General features: G+C 36.0%; 1 protein-coding gene across 10 annotated transcripts in view; it reads left to right on the top strand.

The window, feature by feature from the left end:
* Positions 1 to 13,705, top strand: part of LOC149801871 (uncharacterized) — a 94,914-nt gene that overhangs the window by 43,039 nt on the left and 38,170 nt on the right. For all 10 annotated transcript variants that reach the window (XR_016420729.1, XR_016420728.1, XM_089956245.1 and 7 more), the window contains 4 exons: positions 1,911 to 2,038; positions 8,101 to 8,187; positions 8,815 to 8,904; positions 11,388 to 11,459. Coding sequence is in view for 8 of the 10 variants with exons in the window: in XM_089956245.1 (XP_089812371.1) it covers positions 1,911 to 2,038; positions 8,101 to 8,187; positions 8,815 to 8,904; positions 11,388 to 11,459 (377 nt within the window). In the remaining 2 variants the exon portion in view is untranslated. The remainder of the gene's footprint in view (positions 1 to 1,910; positions 2,039 to 8,100; positions 8,188 to 8,814; positions 8,905 to 11,387; positions 11,460 to 13,705) is intronic.

The raw sequence follows: 13,705 nt of genomic DNA, 5'->3' as shown, positions 1-13,705 counted from the left end.
TTGGAATTCAAACATAATGAGTTTAATTGAGTAGATTAAAGAATATTTACAAATGGATGTAAAGTTTTGATTTGGTGCATGTAAGAATATCGATGCATGAGCATCAGTTAAAACATCTAAGTTTTAGTTTGGATGTGCGATAAGAAATTGAACATCTATGTGGATCACCAGATAAGTCACATGGATCACTTGATGACTCATAAGGAAAACCAGATCAGTCGTAAGGAACACCAGATCAGTCATAAGGATCACCAAATCAGTCATATGGGTCACCAAATCAGTTATAAGGAACACCAGATTAGTTATAAGGAACACCAGATCAGTCATATGGAACACATGATCAGTCATAAGGATCAACAGATCAGTCATAAGGGTCACCAGATCAGTCATAAGGATCACCAAATCAGTCATAAGGATCACCAGATCAGTCATAAGGGTCACCAGATCAGTCATAAGGAAAACATGATCAGTCATATGGAACACCTTTGAACTGTCATATGAAACACCTGATTAGTCATATGGACCACCAGATCATTCATATGGAACACCTGATTAGTCATATGGAACACCTGATCAGTCATAAGGAACAACAGATCAGTCATAAGGGTCACCAAATCAGTTATAAGCATCACCAGATCAGTCATAAGGAACACATGATCAGTCATATGGAACACATACTCAGTCATATGGAAAACATACTCAGTCATATGGAACTCATGATCAGTCATATGGAAAACATAAACAACCATGTCATATTAAATGAGCATGTAATAAATTACTATTTATCATGCAGTCTGGTTGAAAACTTTTCTTTTATTGGCAAGTAATCGTCAGACATAGCATGATGGTGATGGGAAGGACTAGTAGCCATTGCAGGGGAGTTAATAGTAATGCATACATGTATAGGGTTTGATGGCACATCAGCACACTCCTTGCTGTATAGAGCTAATTAAAAGTATAGTTCTAAAAGCAAGAATAGAAACATTTTAAAAAAGTTAAGAATTGTTTTTGTTGACAAAACTTTAGTTGTTAGGATATAGGTTATACAGTAGAACCTGTCTTGAAAGACCACCTCTTCTGCCAAAAATATTGGTCTCAAGACAGGTGGTCTCTCATAACAGGTAATAAGACTATATAATCAGTAAATCTGTGCATGGAGATCTGGTTTCTCAAAACAGATGGTTTCTCATAGCAGAGACCTACTACACCTGCTCCAGAAAAAATTTCAGTACTTTCTACAGTAATTTTAATTCAGATAGCATACTTACCAGTACATTTAGTATCACAATAAATAATTTCAGTAATTAGCAACGAACATGCATGGAACATTGAGACTTTTTGTACACCCATGTATTCTTATTTTGAGTTGCCCACTGCCATTTGATTTATGACATTTGGTAACATTTTTTATTGCATGATCTATCCTCAGATATATGTTGCACCTGATTCACTGGTGTTTCCAGTAAAGTTGGATGGATGAAGTTTTCTTTGATCAGGTCCCCAGTAAAGATGGATGAAGTTTTCTTTGATCAGGTCCCCAGTAAAGAAGGATGAAGTTTTAATTCGATCAGGTCCCCAATGAAGTTGGATAGTGAAGTTTTATTTGATTAGGCCCCCGTGTAAGTTGTGGAGGATGATAATATAAGTTAGTAATTGTTGCTAGTATCTTTTTTCATGATTGTGACTGGGATTCACACATTATGTATTTGAAGTATTACGTGTGACACAGTCCAACACAAACCACATGGTGTGTTGGCCGTTGTATGTATGGATGAATGGATGTATACATGTATGCATGTATTTATGTTTGTAAGCACTATTACATGAAGATTAAAAAAATTATAATGCTTAAACTGTGCTAAAGGAATTTAATCCCATTATTTATATTTTTATTTTATATTTAATTTCAGCTACTCACACTCCTATACTCAACGACATTTTGATGTTTCCACGGATAATCCTACTGTCAGATGGTAAACCCTCCGATCCTGACCTGCTGGATGGACCAGATGTTCCTAGACCAGAGTGTCAACAACAGGTCAGGGAGCCAGTGGCTTGTATAACAAGATCAGCAGTTTCTTTAGCATCAAAGTTATTTCCTTTGAAAATAAAGACACATGTTTTAAGTCATTTTGGGATTCTTGTGAAGAATTGGAATTGGTGATATTGCAGTGAAATATGGCACACATATTATATTGTTGGTCTGTACTTGCCATCCACTATTCATAATTCTTTACACATACATAATATCTATCACTTCTCGTTTATACTGTAACCAGATTCAGCAAATGAACATGTGATGCATATCACTTTCTTGTTGTAAATATAAACTTACTATATATATAGAATATTTGACCAATCCTTCTGTCTTAGAACATATATTTTGGCAGGGTGGGGAATAAAGATACTCCATCTTTTTGTTTCTCCTTCAAATACATTCCCCAGTAATATTAACATTAGGGGATATAAGCCTGCTACCTCAAGAATCCAGCCCTTCTAAAAGATGAAAATTATCTTTTCCTATCTCAAATATAAAAAGGGCAATAACTGTTGCCTATTATCTCCCCTTGCCACTGCAAGTTGTCGATGGTGTTTAAGCTTCACTGCTATACTAATAACAATGTACATAATACTGCTAACAATCCAAGCCATCTTAGTGTTAAAATTGGACCATCCAACTTTAAATTGGATTTCATGTGTTGGACCATCGTTCTTTTACAGGTTGTATACTTTATTTTTACAGTTTTTTGAGTGACTTTGTGACTTTTATGGACTTCAGCTATATAAGACCATATTACAACACACTATCATTGAACTCATGTTGTCATTTATGAGTTATCACAGCACTGACTGTTTTTGCTCACTCCATTAGTAGTGGGTGGTATTAACAAGTTAGTGACAGGCTGAATTGCTAATTTATGCTTTGTTTTCTCAGCTTATCTCATTTCTGTCGAAATGTCAACTAAATGCATGAAATGCAAAGAGTTTAAAGCAAAGGAAGACTCTTGTATCATATGTACTAAGTATACATCATCTATGCCATGCAGCATGTATAATATGTGTACAGAGGATGGCTGGGCTGCAGAAGTCCACAAGGCATCATAAAGGATGGAGTAAGTCCAGGAAACATAACATTGGTGTTCTCATTATATATCCAAGTCAACCTCTATTGCAAATCTTCTGATGGACGCTTCCCTTCCCTCTTAAAATTCATCATTTACAAGCATCAATCTCAGTAACATCAGTAGAAGAATATTGTTGCAATGGCATAACTGTCCAGCTTCGAACAGATGAATTGTCTGGTCCAGAAAATGACAATACAGTTATTGACATCAGGCCACATATTACCTTTATCTCCCTCACTCGCTTTAGCATCTTTTTCCTACTATGTCCCACCACATGTCTGAGCATGGCCTTTGTGCCTGTAAGTCTGGACCCAAGAGGTTTGTACTGAATCGAATGGACCTATTTCATAATACAGCCTCACTAACATGGGCTGTCAGTCCATCCCATATTAGGGACTTTTTTTAATATAAAATGGTCCGGACATCTAGAAGTTACAGGGATTCTAGTGACCAATCTGCCCATTTAGCCACACCTCAGTGACATACCCTCACAAGGACTGAGATTTCAGTGAGAAATCTGTCAATCCTGCCAGGCCCTTGAAGTAGCTGTTACAGGTGATAGCTGGACCATTTTCTATTCTGCCAGCATCCAGGCAGACCATATGCCAGGCAAACCAACTGGCCATTCTGGCAGTGCTGGACTTCCATATGTTCACTGCTTATCCACATGGGAAAGTTAGTGACATTTTCAAAGTGGATGGAATTGAGTTATTGATGCCACCTGATATGACTTATCCAGAGCTGCAAGCGGAACCAGACAAGGACCCAGCACACAGTGAGCATACTGAAGCTCATAAAAATCAACCTTACTTAGATCCAGCCATGGAACTGACTAAATTTAGCTTCAAGGCCATAGTTGAGGAAATTTATAGGGTGTTGGCAACTTTAGAATGCCCTTCACCTCCTACTGCTACTCAAGGCTATAATGGTAAAGCATCGGTAGATTTCAACAAGGGGGAATAGATGCCGTCCTTTTGGCTCCTTCCCCAGCTGGCTAAAATATTGGAGATAATGACTGGCTGTCAGGTAGAATTTGTGACCCAAGGAACTCCAAAGCTTTCTTTTCAGAAAACCAAGTACCAGCAATGTTCCCACCTTCAAGCCTCCTAAAATCTAGATAGTGACCTTCCCCACCACCTGCATACAGCTTGCTTGTGGGTGGCCACCTTCTGCAATTTCAGTTCACTGGATCACCCTATTCCTTCAAAACAGTTGGGTGATCCAGGTCATTTTGGAAGGGCTTTGGATTTCATTTATCTGACCCCCTCTCCATTCCTCCTCTCCCCTCTCTATGGAAGTACCATGAGATCAGGAGGAGGATGCCTTTCAACAGGAGATATGGTTACTCATTGAAAAACAGGCAATGGAGGTTGCCCAAGAAACACAATGGCCAAGGTTTTATTCCAGGCTGTTTCTTATTCACAAGGTAAACGGCACATTGAGGCTGATAATTGACCCACATTGCCTCAGTCAATACATTTTGCAACCAAAGTTCAAATTGGAGACAACAAGATGAGTCTGTCTCTCCGTCTGATGTAATGAGTATGCCATCAGTCATGATCTGACCGCAGCATATTTTCATGTCTCTATCCTTTTAGATCATTTGGCTTTCTAGTGAACTGGGAAAAGTCAAACCTCAATCCAGCCCAGCTTTTTGTCCATCTGGGTATGGAACTTATCACCAACCTGAATCTGGTACAACTTCCTTGTGTTTGCTTAACCCTTTACCTCATAGAGCATAGTTACAAAGTGCTGCGTACTAGTATAAATAGAACACCTGTTACCTATTCGACTCCATATGCATAGGCCTGCCTGTTAACTGTTAAGCAATGTAGTGTATGTTACGTTTAACAGCAGTTTTAACCATTATACATTTTTCATACACATCTGTTATGTGTGGAAAAATTTAAGAGTAAAGTCCAATTGTTATAGCTGTGTAATTATTTTTCACTGAAGAATTTTGTATGTGCTTTAAAATCTTGAGACAACTCGTTCACCATCAAGTCAGTGAGACCACGTGACCAGCTGTAGCTGCCATTTCTCATACTCAAAATTTACAAGTTTTTTTTCCGCTTGTACATCACTCCGTCATCTAAATTTGATAATTTATACAAACTAATTGCTGCCTACATCAGCATCAGAGCATTTACCTAAGTTATTGAAGCCTTCATAGTTGTGATTTTAATCATGAAAACTTTGTAAGTACTGAATGAAATCCGCTACCTCCATTTTGGAGAGTGGACTTTACAGACCAGTTACTTTAAAAAGCAGATATCGACCAGAGCGTAAAAAGTGACCACATGATCTGACGTAATTGTCATTTGCAGAAATGAATGTAGTATTTAATAGGGAGCTTTCCCCGAAGGTGGCACTATGAAAACAGGCTTAAAATGGCTGATGTTTACAGCAGACGTCAATAGGCGCTTCCATGCGAATGGATTAGAGGTGTCCAGAGGTGCTTGCATGAGGTAAAGGGTTAAATCAGGATCCATTTCCAAGAGGACTTGGATTTCAGTAAGAGAGTTCTTGCAACTCCTAATATTATTCAATGCAGTGGCAGACTTGATAGCACTTGGCCGTATTTTTATGCGCCCCTTACAAATGATATTTGCCAACACAATGGTCCCCCTCCTTTTTCAAATCCCCTTGATCAAACAGTCATGATGATGACCAAGATACAATCATTCCTGTATTCCTTACATTTGGGAGCCTACCTGTTGCTGGACTTAAGTACCAACAGTGGCACATGGGATAACCTCCATATCAACATATAAATCAGACACATTCCTGGCAGACTCAATGTCTAGGCCGACACTATCCAGGAAAGGTCAAGTCCTTCACACGGAATGGTTTCAGCATCAATCAGTCTTTATTCAGATCTTTGCACTTTGGAGGCATCTGATAATCAATTGATTTGCAACAAGGTGTAATCACAAGATGCCAGCCTTTTTCTCTCCAGTTCCAGACCCTGAAGATGGACACTTGTCAATGAGTTGGAAGATGTTGTGGGCATTTTCCTACCCTCCTATGGTCTTGATACTAAAAATAGTCCAGAATTACGGGGTCAGATATACAAGATGATTCTGCTACCTCTCAGATGGGACATGTCCTAGGTAACCAGTCTACTTGATCTAGCAATAAATCTGCTCAGGAATATTCTGGCCAACCTGAATCTTCTCCAGCAACCACATTGACAGATGTTCCATCCCTGCCTGGACTCTTCTTCTTCAAGCTTGGCTCTTGTCTGGACAGCCTTGTGAGACAAAGAATTTAAACCTTTGATTGTGGAGAAAATCTCAAGAGCAAGAAAGCCCTACACTCTGAAGGCTTGTGAGGGAAAGTGGCATGTTTTCAAGAACTGGTTCCATATCAGTAACATCATCCCACTGAGTACCTCAATACCTCAACTGGCCAAATTTTTCTCTGGCTCTTCAAGGGAAAACAGTTGGCCCCAATTACTATCAAAGGCTTCCATTCCATGGTATCAGTCACATGGTAGATGTGATATCAGGCATGAAAATAATCTGTCGGATCATTTAGACAAATTATATCACAATAAACAAAGTCCTTCACTCTGTATCCAAGATGGGATCTGTCATTGGTTTTAGCAAGCTCAATTCAAATAAATTTGAGCTTTTAGCCTGTGCTTCGCTAAAGCTACTATCATACAAAATATATTTCCTGATAGCTTCACCATGTAGGTGAGTATGATACATACCCTCTCCATTGACCCAAACTATTTTTAGTTCAGATCAGATGGTTCAGTGGTGCTCTTGATACAACCAGGCTTTGTAACCAAAAATAGGTTCACACTCTCAAGCATTAATTGAAATGTGCAGAGTCACATGACCTGGCATAGGCAAGCACCTCTTTCTTCTGGTGAAAGCCAGGAAACTGGAAACACCCTTCATACCCTTGAGATTTAGCTTTACAGAGGCTAACCTTGAATCTGGATGGTCCAGTGGCAGCTACCCACATGACCACCAGACCCAGTTAAAACAATCAACACAGCCTATCAACTTCACTGGATTTGCCAGTGAAATTTTATAAGTAAGAAGATTTCAATAATTATCTTCCTAACCATATGTAGGGGTCACAGATCAAGTGACCCTAGGCTGTGTTGTCTATGTAATTAGGATAATGGGTTATCGTTAGCATGGGGAATCCAATCATCATTCCCTTGAAGGATACCCTAGGTGTAGAGGTCAGATGCTCAGCATTCCCTCCTTCAGTTACCTATTCTCCTACCATTAATGTTATTAGGGAACTTATTTGAAGGAGAAAGCAATTTTTTTTGTTGTAAATTGTGTTTCTTCGAGAATACTTACCCAGTCATATTACTTAAAAACCCTCTCAACCACCCGCCATGCGAGCATCTGCATTAGCAGTTTGCTCAGCTTAAAATTAGTGACACCTGGCAGTGGCATGGGGCATTAATGGACAAGAGTTATAGCCCTTTATCTGTTTGTGATAGACCTGAAAAGTCGATTACTAGGGCTGGATTCTTGAGGTAGCAGGCTTATATCCCCTTGTGTTAATGTGATCGGGTTAGTATTCTCAGAGAAAAACAATTTACTTAAAAATTTGCTTTCTTCTGCTTTAGACCATGTGAGAAATCAGATGTTAGACAGCATCTGCAGTTTTTGTTATTTTGTAACCTTCAGTATATTATATAGAGGGTCCAGTCCAGAAAAAAAAAAACGTGGGCACTAGTTAATGTGAAGCTCATGTGTTTTAGAATTACCAGGGAATTAATGCATTTAGTCAAAATACACAAGTGATGTATTTAATAAAAGTCTTGATTTTTCTCAACCTTTGCTATTAATTTTGATAAAATGTTTGATTAAGTATTTGGGTTCAAACAATACTGTCAATTTGAAAACTTGAAAAGCACTAATTGTACAGTATATGTAATTGCAGTTTAATTGCATGTGCAGAAATGTATGTTTAAGGACAATTATTATATATTTTGCAGATAAGATCCAAAGTATTGAATGTTGTGGATAAGATTGCATTATCCAGGTTTATTGTGCACTGTGTACCAGTTGGAGATGCAGATATGGTTAGTAATCATCCCTACCATGAGATTTATAGTCAATAATTATATCCACAACGAGATATAGTCCATAATTGTACCCACTACAAGATATAGTCTAATTGTCCCCACAACGAGATATAGTCAGTAATTGTCCCCACCATGAGATACGGTTTGTAATTGTCCCCACCATGAGATATTGTTAGTAATTGTCCTCAGTGTGAGATATGGTCAGTAATTGTCCATGCCAGAAAATATGGTAAATAATTATATTCACAATGAGATAATGAACCATAATTGTACCCACTATGAGATATGGTCAGTAATTGTCCATGCCAGAAAATATAGTCAATAATTGTGCCCACTATGAGATATGGACAGTAAATGTCCCAGTCATGAGATATGGTCATTAATTTTCCCCACCATGATACATGGTCAGTAATTGTCTCCAGCATGTTTTTCCAGAAAATATTAGGACTACTTGGAATAATAAAAAAATATGCTTTGTTGTTTTACTGCAGGTTGGGAGTTAGAAGAAGAGTTTCGAAAAAAATCAAAATATCTTATAGATACCAGTACTGTCTAATCACATGATTGCATGTATGCAAATATATTCATGATCAGTGAAAAGCGGTTTGTAACATCTCATTACAGTCTCTCTTGAAAGAAATAGCTGAGAAAACAGATGGGAAAATATATACACCAGCAGATGGTAGATATCTTGGGAAAAGAACAATTAACTGTGTAAGTTATTTAGTCATACCATGTTTGTATTATATACTGAGGGATAGCAAAGATTCTGTCAGGCCACAGGATAGCAGGATAATCACAAAATGATAAGAGTCATGCAACTTATAAAACCCATTGGTGGACAGTTCATGCAAATGAACCGGTTCCCATATTTTGTTGTCTACAATGTGTAAAAAAATTGTTATTCAAAATTAATTTTCATCAGACTTCAAGTTTATGACTTTTTGTCCATAATCTCAATTTATCTATATATAGGTAGATGTAATGTTTGCATGCAAACACTTTAATCAAGGTTTGATGTGATTACACAAGAGAAGATGTTTTAGAAAAAGTTTAATGACATAAACCATAAAGCACAGATAACAGTCGTGGAGAATTTGGCCAGTATATCAGCAGGGGAGCACATGGCTGCATAAACATTCCTGCCCCCTCAACTAGCCATAACCCCCCCCCCGCCCAACAAATGTATATACATGTCAGGCACCTCTGCCTGATCAGGAAATGTCTGGCAACATCTGTGAGACAGTTTTTAACATTTGTGTATGAATATGAACTATATCTCAGCCATCTGTGTATTTAATATCCATCAATGGATGTTACACAAGAAGCAGTTTTTCTAAAATTAGATATGCATATTTTAGTGCATGCTGTATTGAGTTATTCTCATTTAATGAAATTGAATAGATGACTTGGATCATAATGCATTTGTGAGGATCAAGTATACATTTGGAATTAAAATATTGAGGGTCATTGCATAATATTTCAACTGCAACAGAACCTTAGAGTGACTTTACTGGAAATTCAGTTTGATATTAGGATGAATTTGTGATTATAAATGATTATTCCTGCCAGTCTTGATGATAACGAATGAATATTACTGTCAGTCTTGATGATTATGAAGAATTTTTGCTGTTAGTCCTGATGATTATGAAATATTATTTGTCAGTCCTGATGATTATGAATGATTATTACTGTCAGTCCTGATGATTATGAATATTACTCTCAGTCTTGATGATTATGAAGAATGTTTGCTGTTAGTCCTGATGATTATGAAATATTATTTGTCAGTCCTGATGATTATGAATGATTATTACTGTCAGTCCTGATGATTATGAATATTACTCTCAGTCTTGATGATTATGAAGAATTTTTGCTGTTAGTCCTGATGATTATGAATGTTCATTACTGTCTGTCCTGATTATTATGAATGATTATTACTGTCAGTCCTGATGATGTATGATTATTACTGTCAGTCTTGAAGATTGTGAAGAATTTTTGCTGTGAATCTTGATGATTGTGTATGTTTATTACTGTCAGTCCAGATGATTATGAATGATTGTTGCTCTCAATCATAATGAGTATGAATGATTATTACTCTCAGTCATAATGAGTATGAATGATTATTACTCTGTCTTAATGAGTATGAATGATTATTACTTTCAGTCATAATGAGTATGAATGATTATTACTTTCAGTCATAATGAGTATGAATGATTATTACTCTCAGTCATAATGAGTATGAATGATTATTACTCTCAGTCTTAATGAGTGTGAATGATTATTGCTCTCAGACTTAATGAGTATGAATGATTATTACTCTCAGTCTTAATGAGTATGAATGATTATTACTCTCAGTCATAATCAGTATGAATGATTATTACTCTCAGTCATAATGAGTATGAATTATTATTACTCTCAGTCATAATGAGTATGAATTATTATTACTCTCAGTCATAATGAGTATGAATGATTATTGCTCTCAGTCATAATGAGTATGAATTATTATTACTCTCAGTCATAATGAGTATGAATTATTATTACTCTCAGTCATAATGAGTATGAATGATTATTGCTCTGTCATAATGAGTATGAATGATTATTACTGTTAATCATGTTGATTATGAATTACTATTGCTGTCAGTCATGATTATAGATGATTATTACATTCAGTCATGATGATTATGAATGATTATTACTGTTAATCATGTTGATTATGAATTACTATTGCTGTCAGTCATGATTATAGATGATTATTTCTATCAGTAATGATGAGTATGAATGATTATTACTGTTAATCATGTTGATTATGAATTACTATTGCTGTCGGTCATGATTATAGATGATTATTACATTCAGTCATGATGATTATGAATGATTATTTCTATCAGTAATGATGAGTATGTATGATTATTACTGTAAATTATAATATTTTAGTTTCATCAGGATTTTTTTTAAAACAGTTGATTAAGCATTTTATAGCAGCAAAAGCGTTTGGCAAGTAACTGATGCGTATTACTTTCTCAAACCATCTTTTGTGATGCCAGCATGTGATTTTTTAAATCAACCATACTCAAGCATGTGATTTTTTTAATCAGCTTAGTAATACCTAATATTTAGTATCCATAAACACAGATTTCTTTCTTTGTTTTACTTTAGCTATGATTTAAATAAAATCACGATTTTATGTCATCCTACAGAAACATGCAGGCAATGTGTTGAGACACTGGAATATGCTGAGGGCTATCCACAAAAGATCTCTTGAACAAATAGTGAGTACTTTATTAATCTAAGTTACTGTATATACTTGATTATAAGTTGAGTCAAATTGCAAACAACAGAGATCCTGATCTGCCATAATGCACATGCAGACAGTGATATTTATTGTTTGTTCAGCTGATTAGTCCTAACAAACTGCACAGACCCAGATCTGCTGGCACATTAGATCTGGGTCTGTGCAGTTTGCAGATGGATTTGACTTATAAACATGCATATACAGTATGCTGCTACCCTTTGTATTATATTACATCAGGTACTATTTACAGCTTATAATATTTACAGTTTTTCTGCTTTCCTTGCATAGTGGAATTCTGATAAAATTACTTGCATCCTTCAATGTAAAATCCCTAATTATACAACTGCTGTTTTATAATGTCGGTGCAAAACTTAATTTTGCTTTCTCATTCCTATTCAAATTATTTCACTATGTTTTAATTCATTCCTTGTGAGAACAACTTACAATATTATTTCACATATATACTTTATTTTTTGTTTTTCTATTCCATCCAGTTGGCAGAACATAGTAATGTTATGACCTTTGTCAGTCCATGCATATGTATGTAGTCCATCTATCTATGTCTGTATATTGCCTTTTTTGTTTTTCCTTCGAATATGTTACCCAATCACCTTACATTAGGAATATTAGCCAACTACCTTGCAATCCAACCCTACTAAAGACAAAAATACATCCTATCCTATTTTTGATAGACAAAGGGTAGTAACTCTTCCCCATTATCTCCCCCTGAAACCACTAAGCGTCGCCAGTTTTTAGCTGAGTGAGACACTAACACAAATGCTCACATGGTAGAGAGGTTTGGAATGTTTTACGTAATGAGATTGGGTAAGTATTCTTGGAGAAACATAATTTACTTGAAAATTTGCTTTTTCCTTCGAATATGTTCCCCAGTCACATATGTTAGGAGAATACTTATTAGGAGTAGGGGATGCTGCGCATTCGATTTCTTTCTCAGGTATCCTTCTGGGGGATGAGTGGTTGGATTATCCATATGAAGAAGTAACATATTCAAAGAAGAAACCATTTTTTTAAAAGTAAAATATGTTTCTTCACTAATACTTTCCCGATCAGGCTCTGCTAGCGTGGGTACATGGGAAAGCCTGCCAGTAGCTTCTCATGGGGTGGTGGTCCTGGGTTTTCCAGGGTCCTTCCACCACCAGTTATACTGGCCACCATGTATAGCCTATCTTTTGCTAAAAAATGGTGTTAAACCCTAGAACAACAACAACAACTTACCCAATCATTATACACATGCACCCATCCAGCCTCCACACAGCCACATTGAAGAGCATGTCTTCCACTCCAGTGGTAAATGAATTATTCATGGGATTTGGTGCTAATCCTTATATCAATGGTAGGTCACACTATTTACCTCCTAGGTGGACAGATAGCTTTTAGCTTATTAGCTTTAAATATTTTAGCCCACGAGAGCTGGATTTTTGAGGTAGTAGTAGTTCTCCTAAGGTATTATGACTGGGTAACTATGGTATTTTTGAAAAAACATATTTTACTAGAAAAATTTTGGATTTTTTTTCTTAATCCAATTCTAATTATTCTTGAAATAATATTGTTTTATAGCTTATGATAATTTGAACATTTCGTAAAGATTGTGGAATTGTTCAGCTTTGTTCTAGCATGCAGAGATTCCGAGTTGTACAGTTTTAAAATGTATATTATGTACAGCTTTATAATTTATAAAAGTTCAATTTAAAATTTATATTATATACAGTTTCAGAATTAAAATTTTGTACAATTTTAAGATTTTAGAGATGATCATAAACAGAAAGTAAATGCATTTAAGCAGAAATATAGAGCTTACTTTTATACCTGTTCAGAAACTTGTTCAATTTCTTGATAAAATCTTGTACCATTTAAAATATTTCAGTTTGTATGATTGGAAATTACAGAAGATCTGAAAATAAGCAGATCTACTGAAATAGGTAACAGAAGTTTATTCAGATTTTCTAACATTTTCCTATGGCAGGTCTCCTAATGTGTACATTTTAAAACCAAATAAGATGCTGTTCCAGGTGATACACCAGGTGATACACCACAGTGTATCACAATGGCAGTGAATCAGGAGGTTACGGAATACATCATTATTTGCATCATTATTTTATTGGCTACATTCATTTCTTATTCTTGTATAAATGATGTAATTTTTTGGTATAATATGTATAGTAGAGTAGGGAATCTTAACCATCATTTATTATGAGATGCTTA

The sequence above is a fragment of the Sinohyriopsis cumingii genome, chromosome 4 (genome assembly GCF_028554795.1).
Source record: "Sinohyriopsis cumingii isolate HCF-2022 chromosome 4, ASM2855479v2, whole genome shotgun sequence".
NCBI classification, from domain to species: Eukaryota; Metazoa; Mollusca; class Bivalvia; order Unionida; family Unionidae; genus Sinohyriopsis; species Sinohyriopsis cumingii.
Note: the sequence above shows the minus strand (reverse complement) of the source record. Positions and strands in the feature narration are given on the sequence as shown.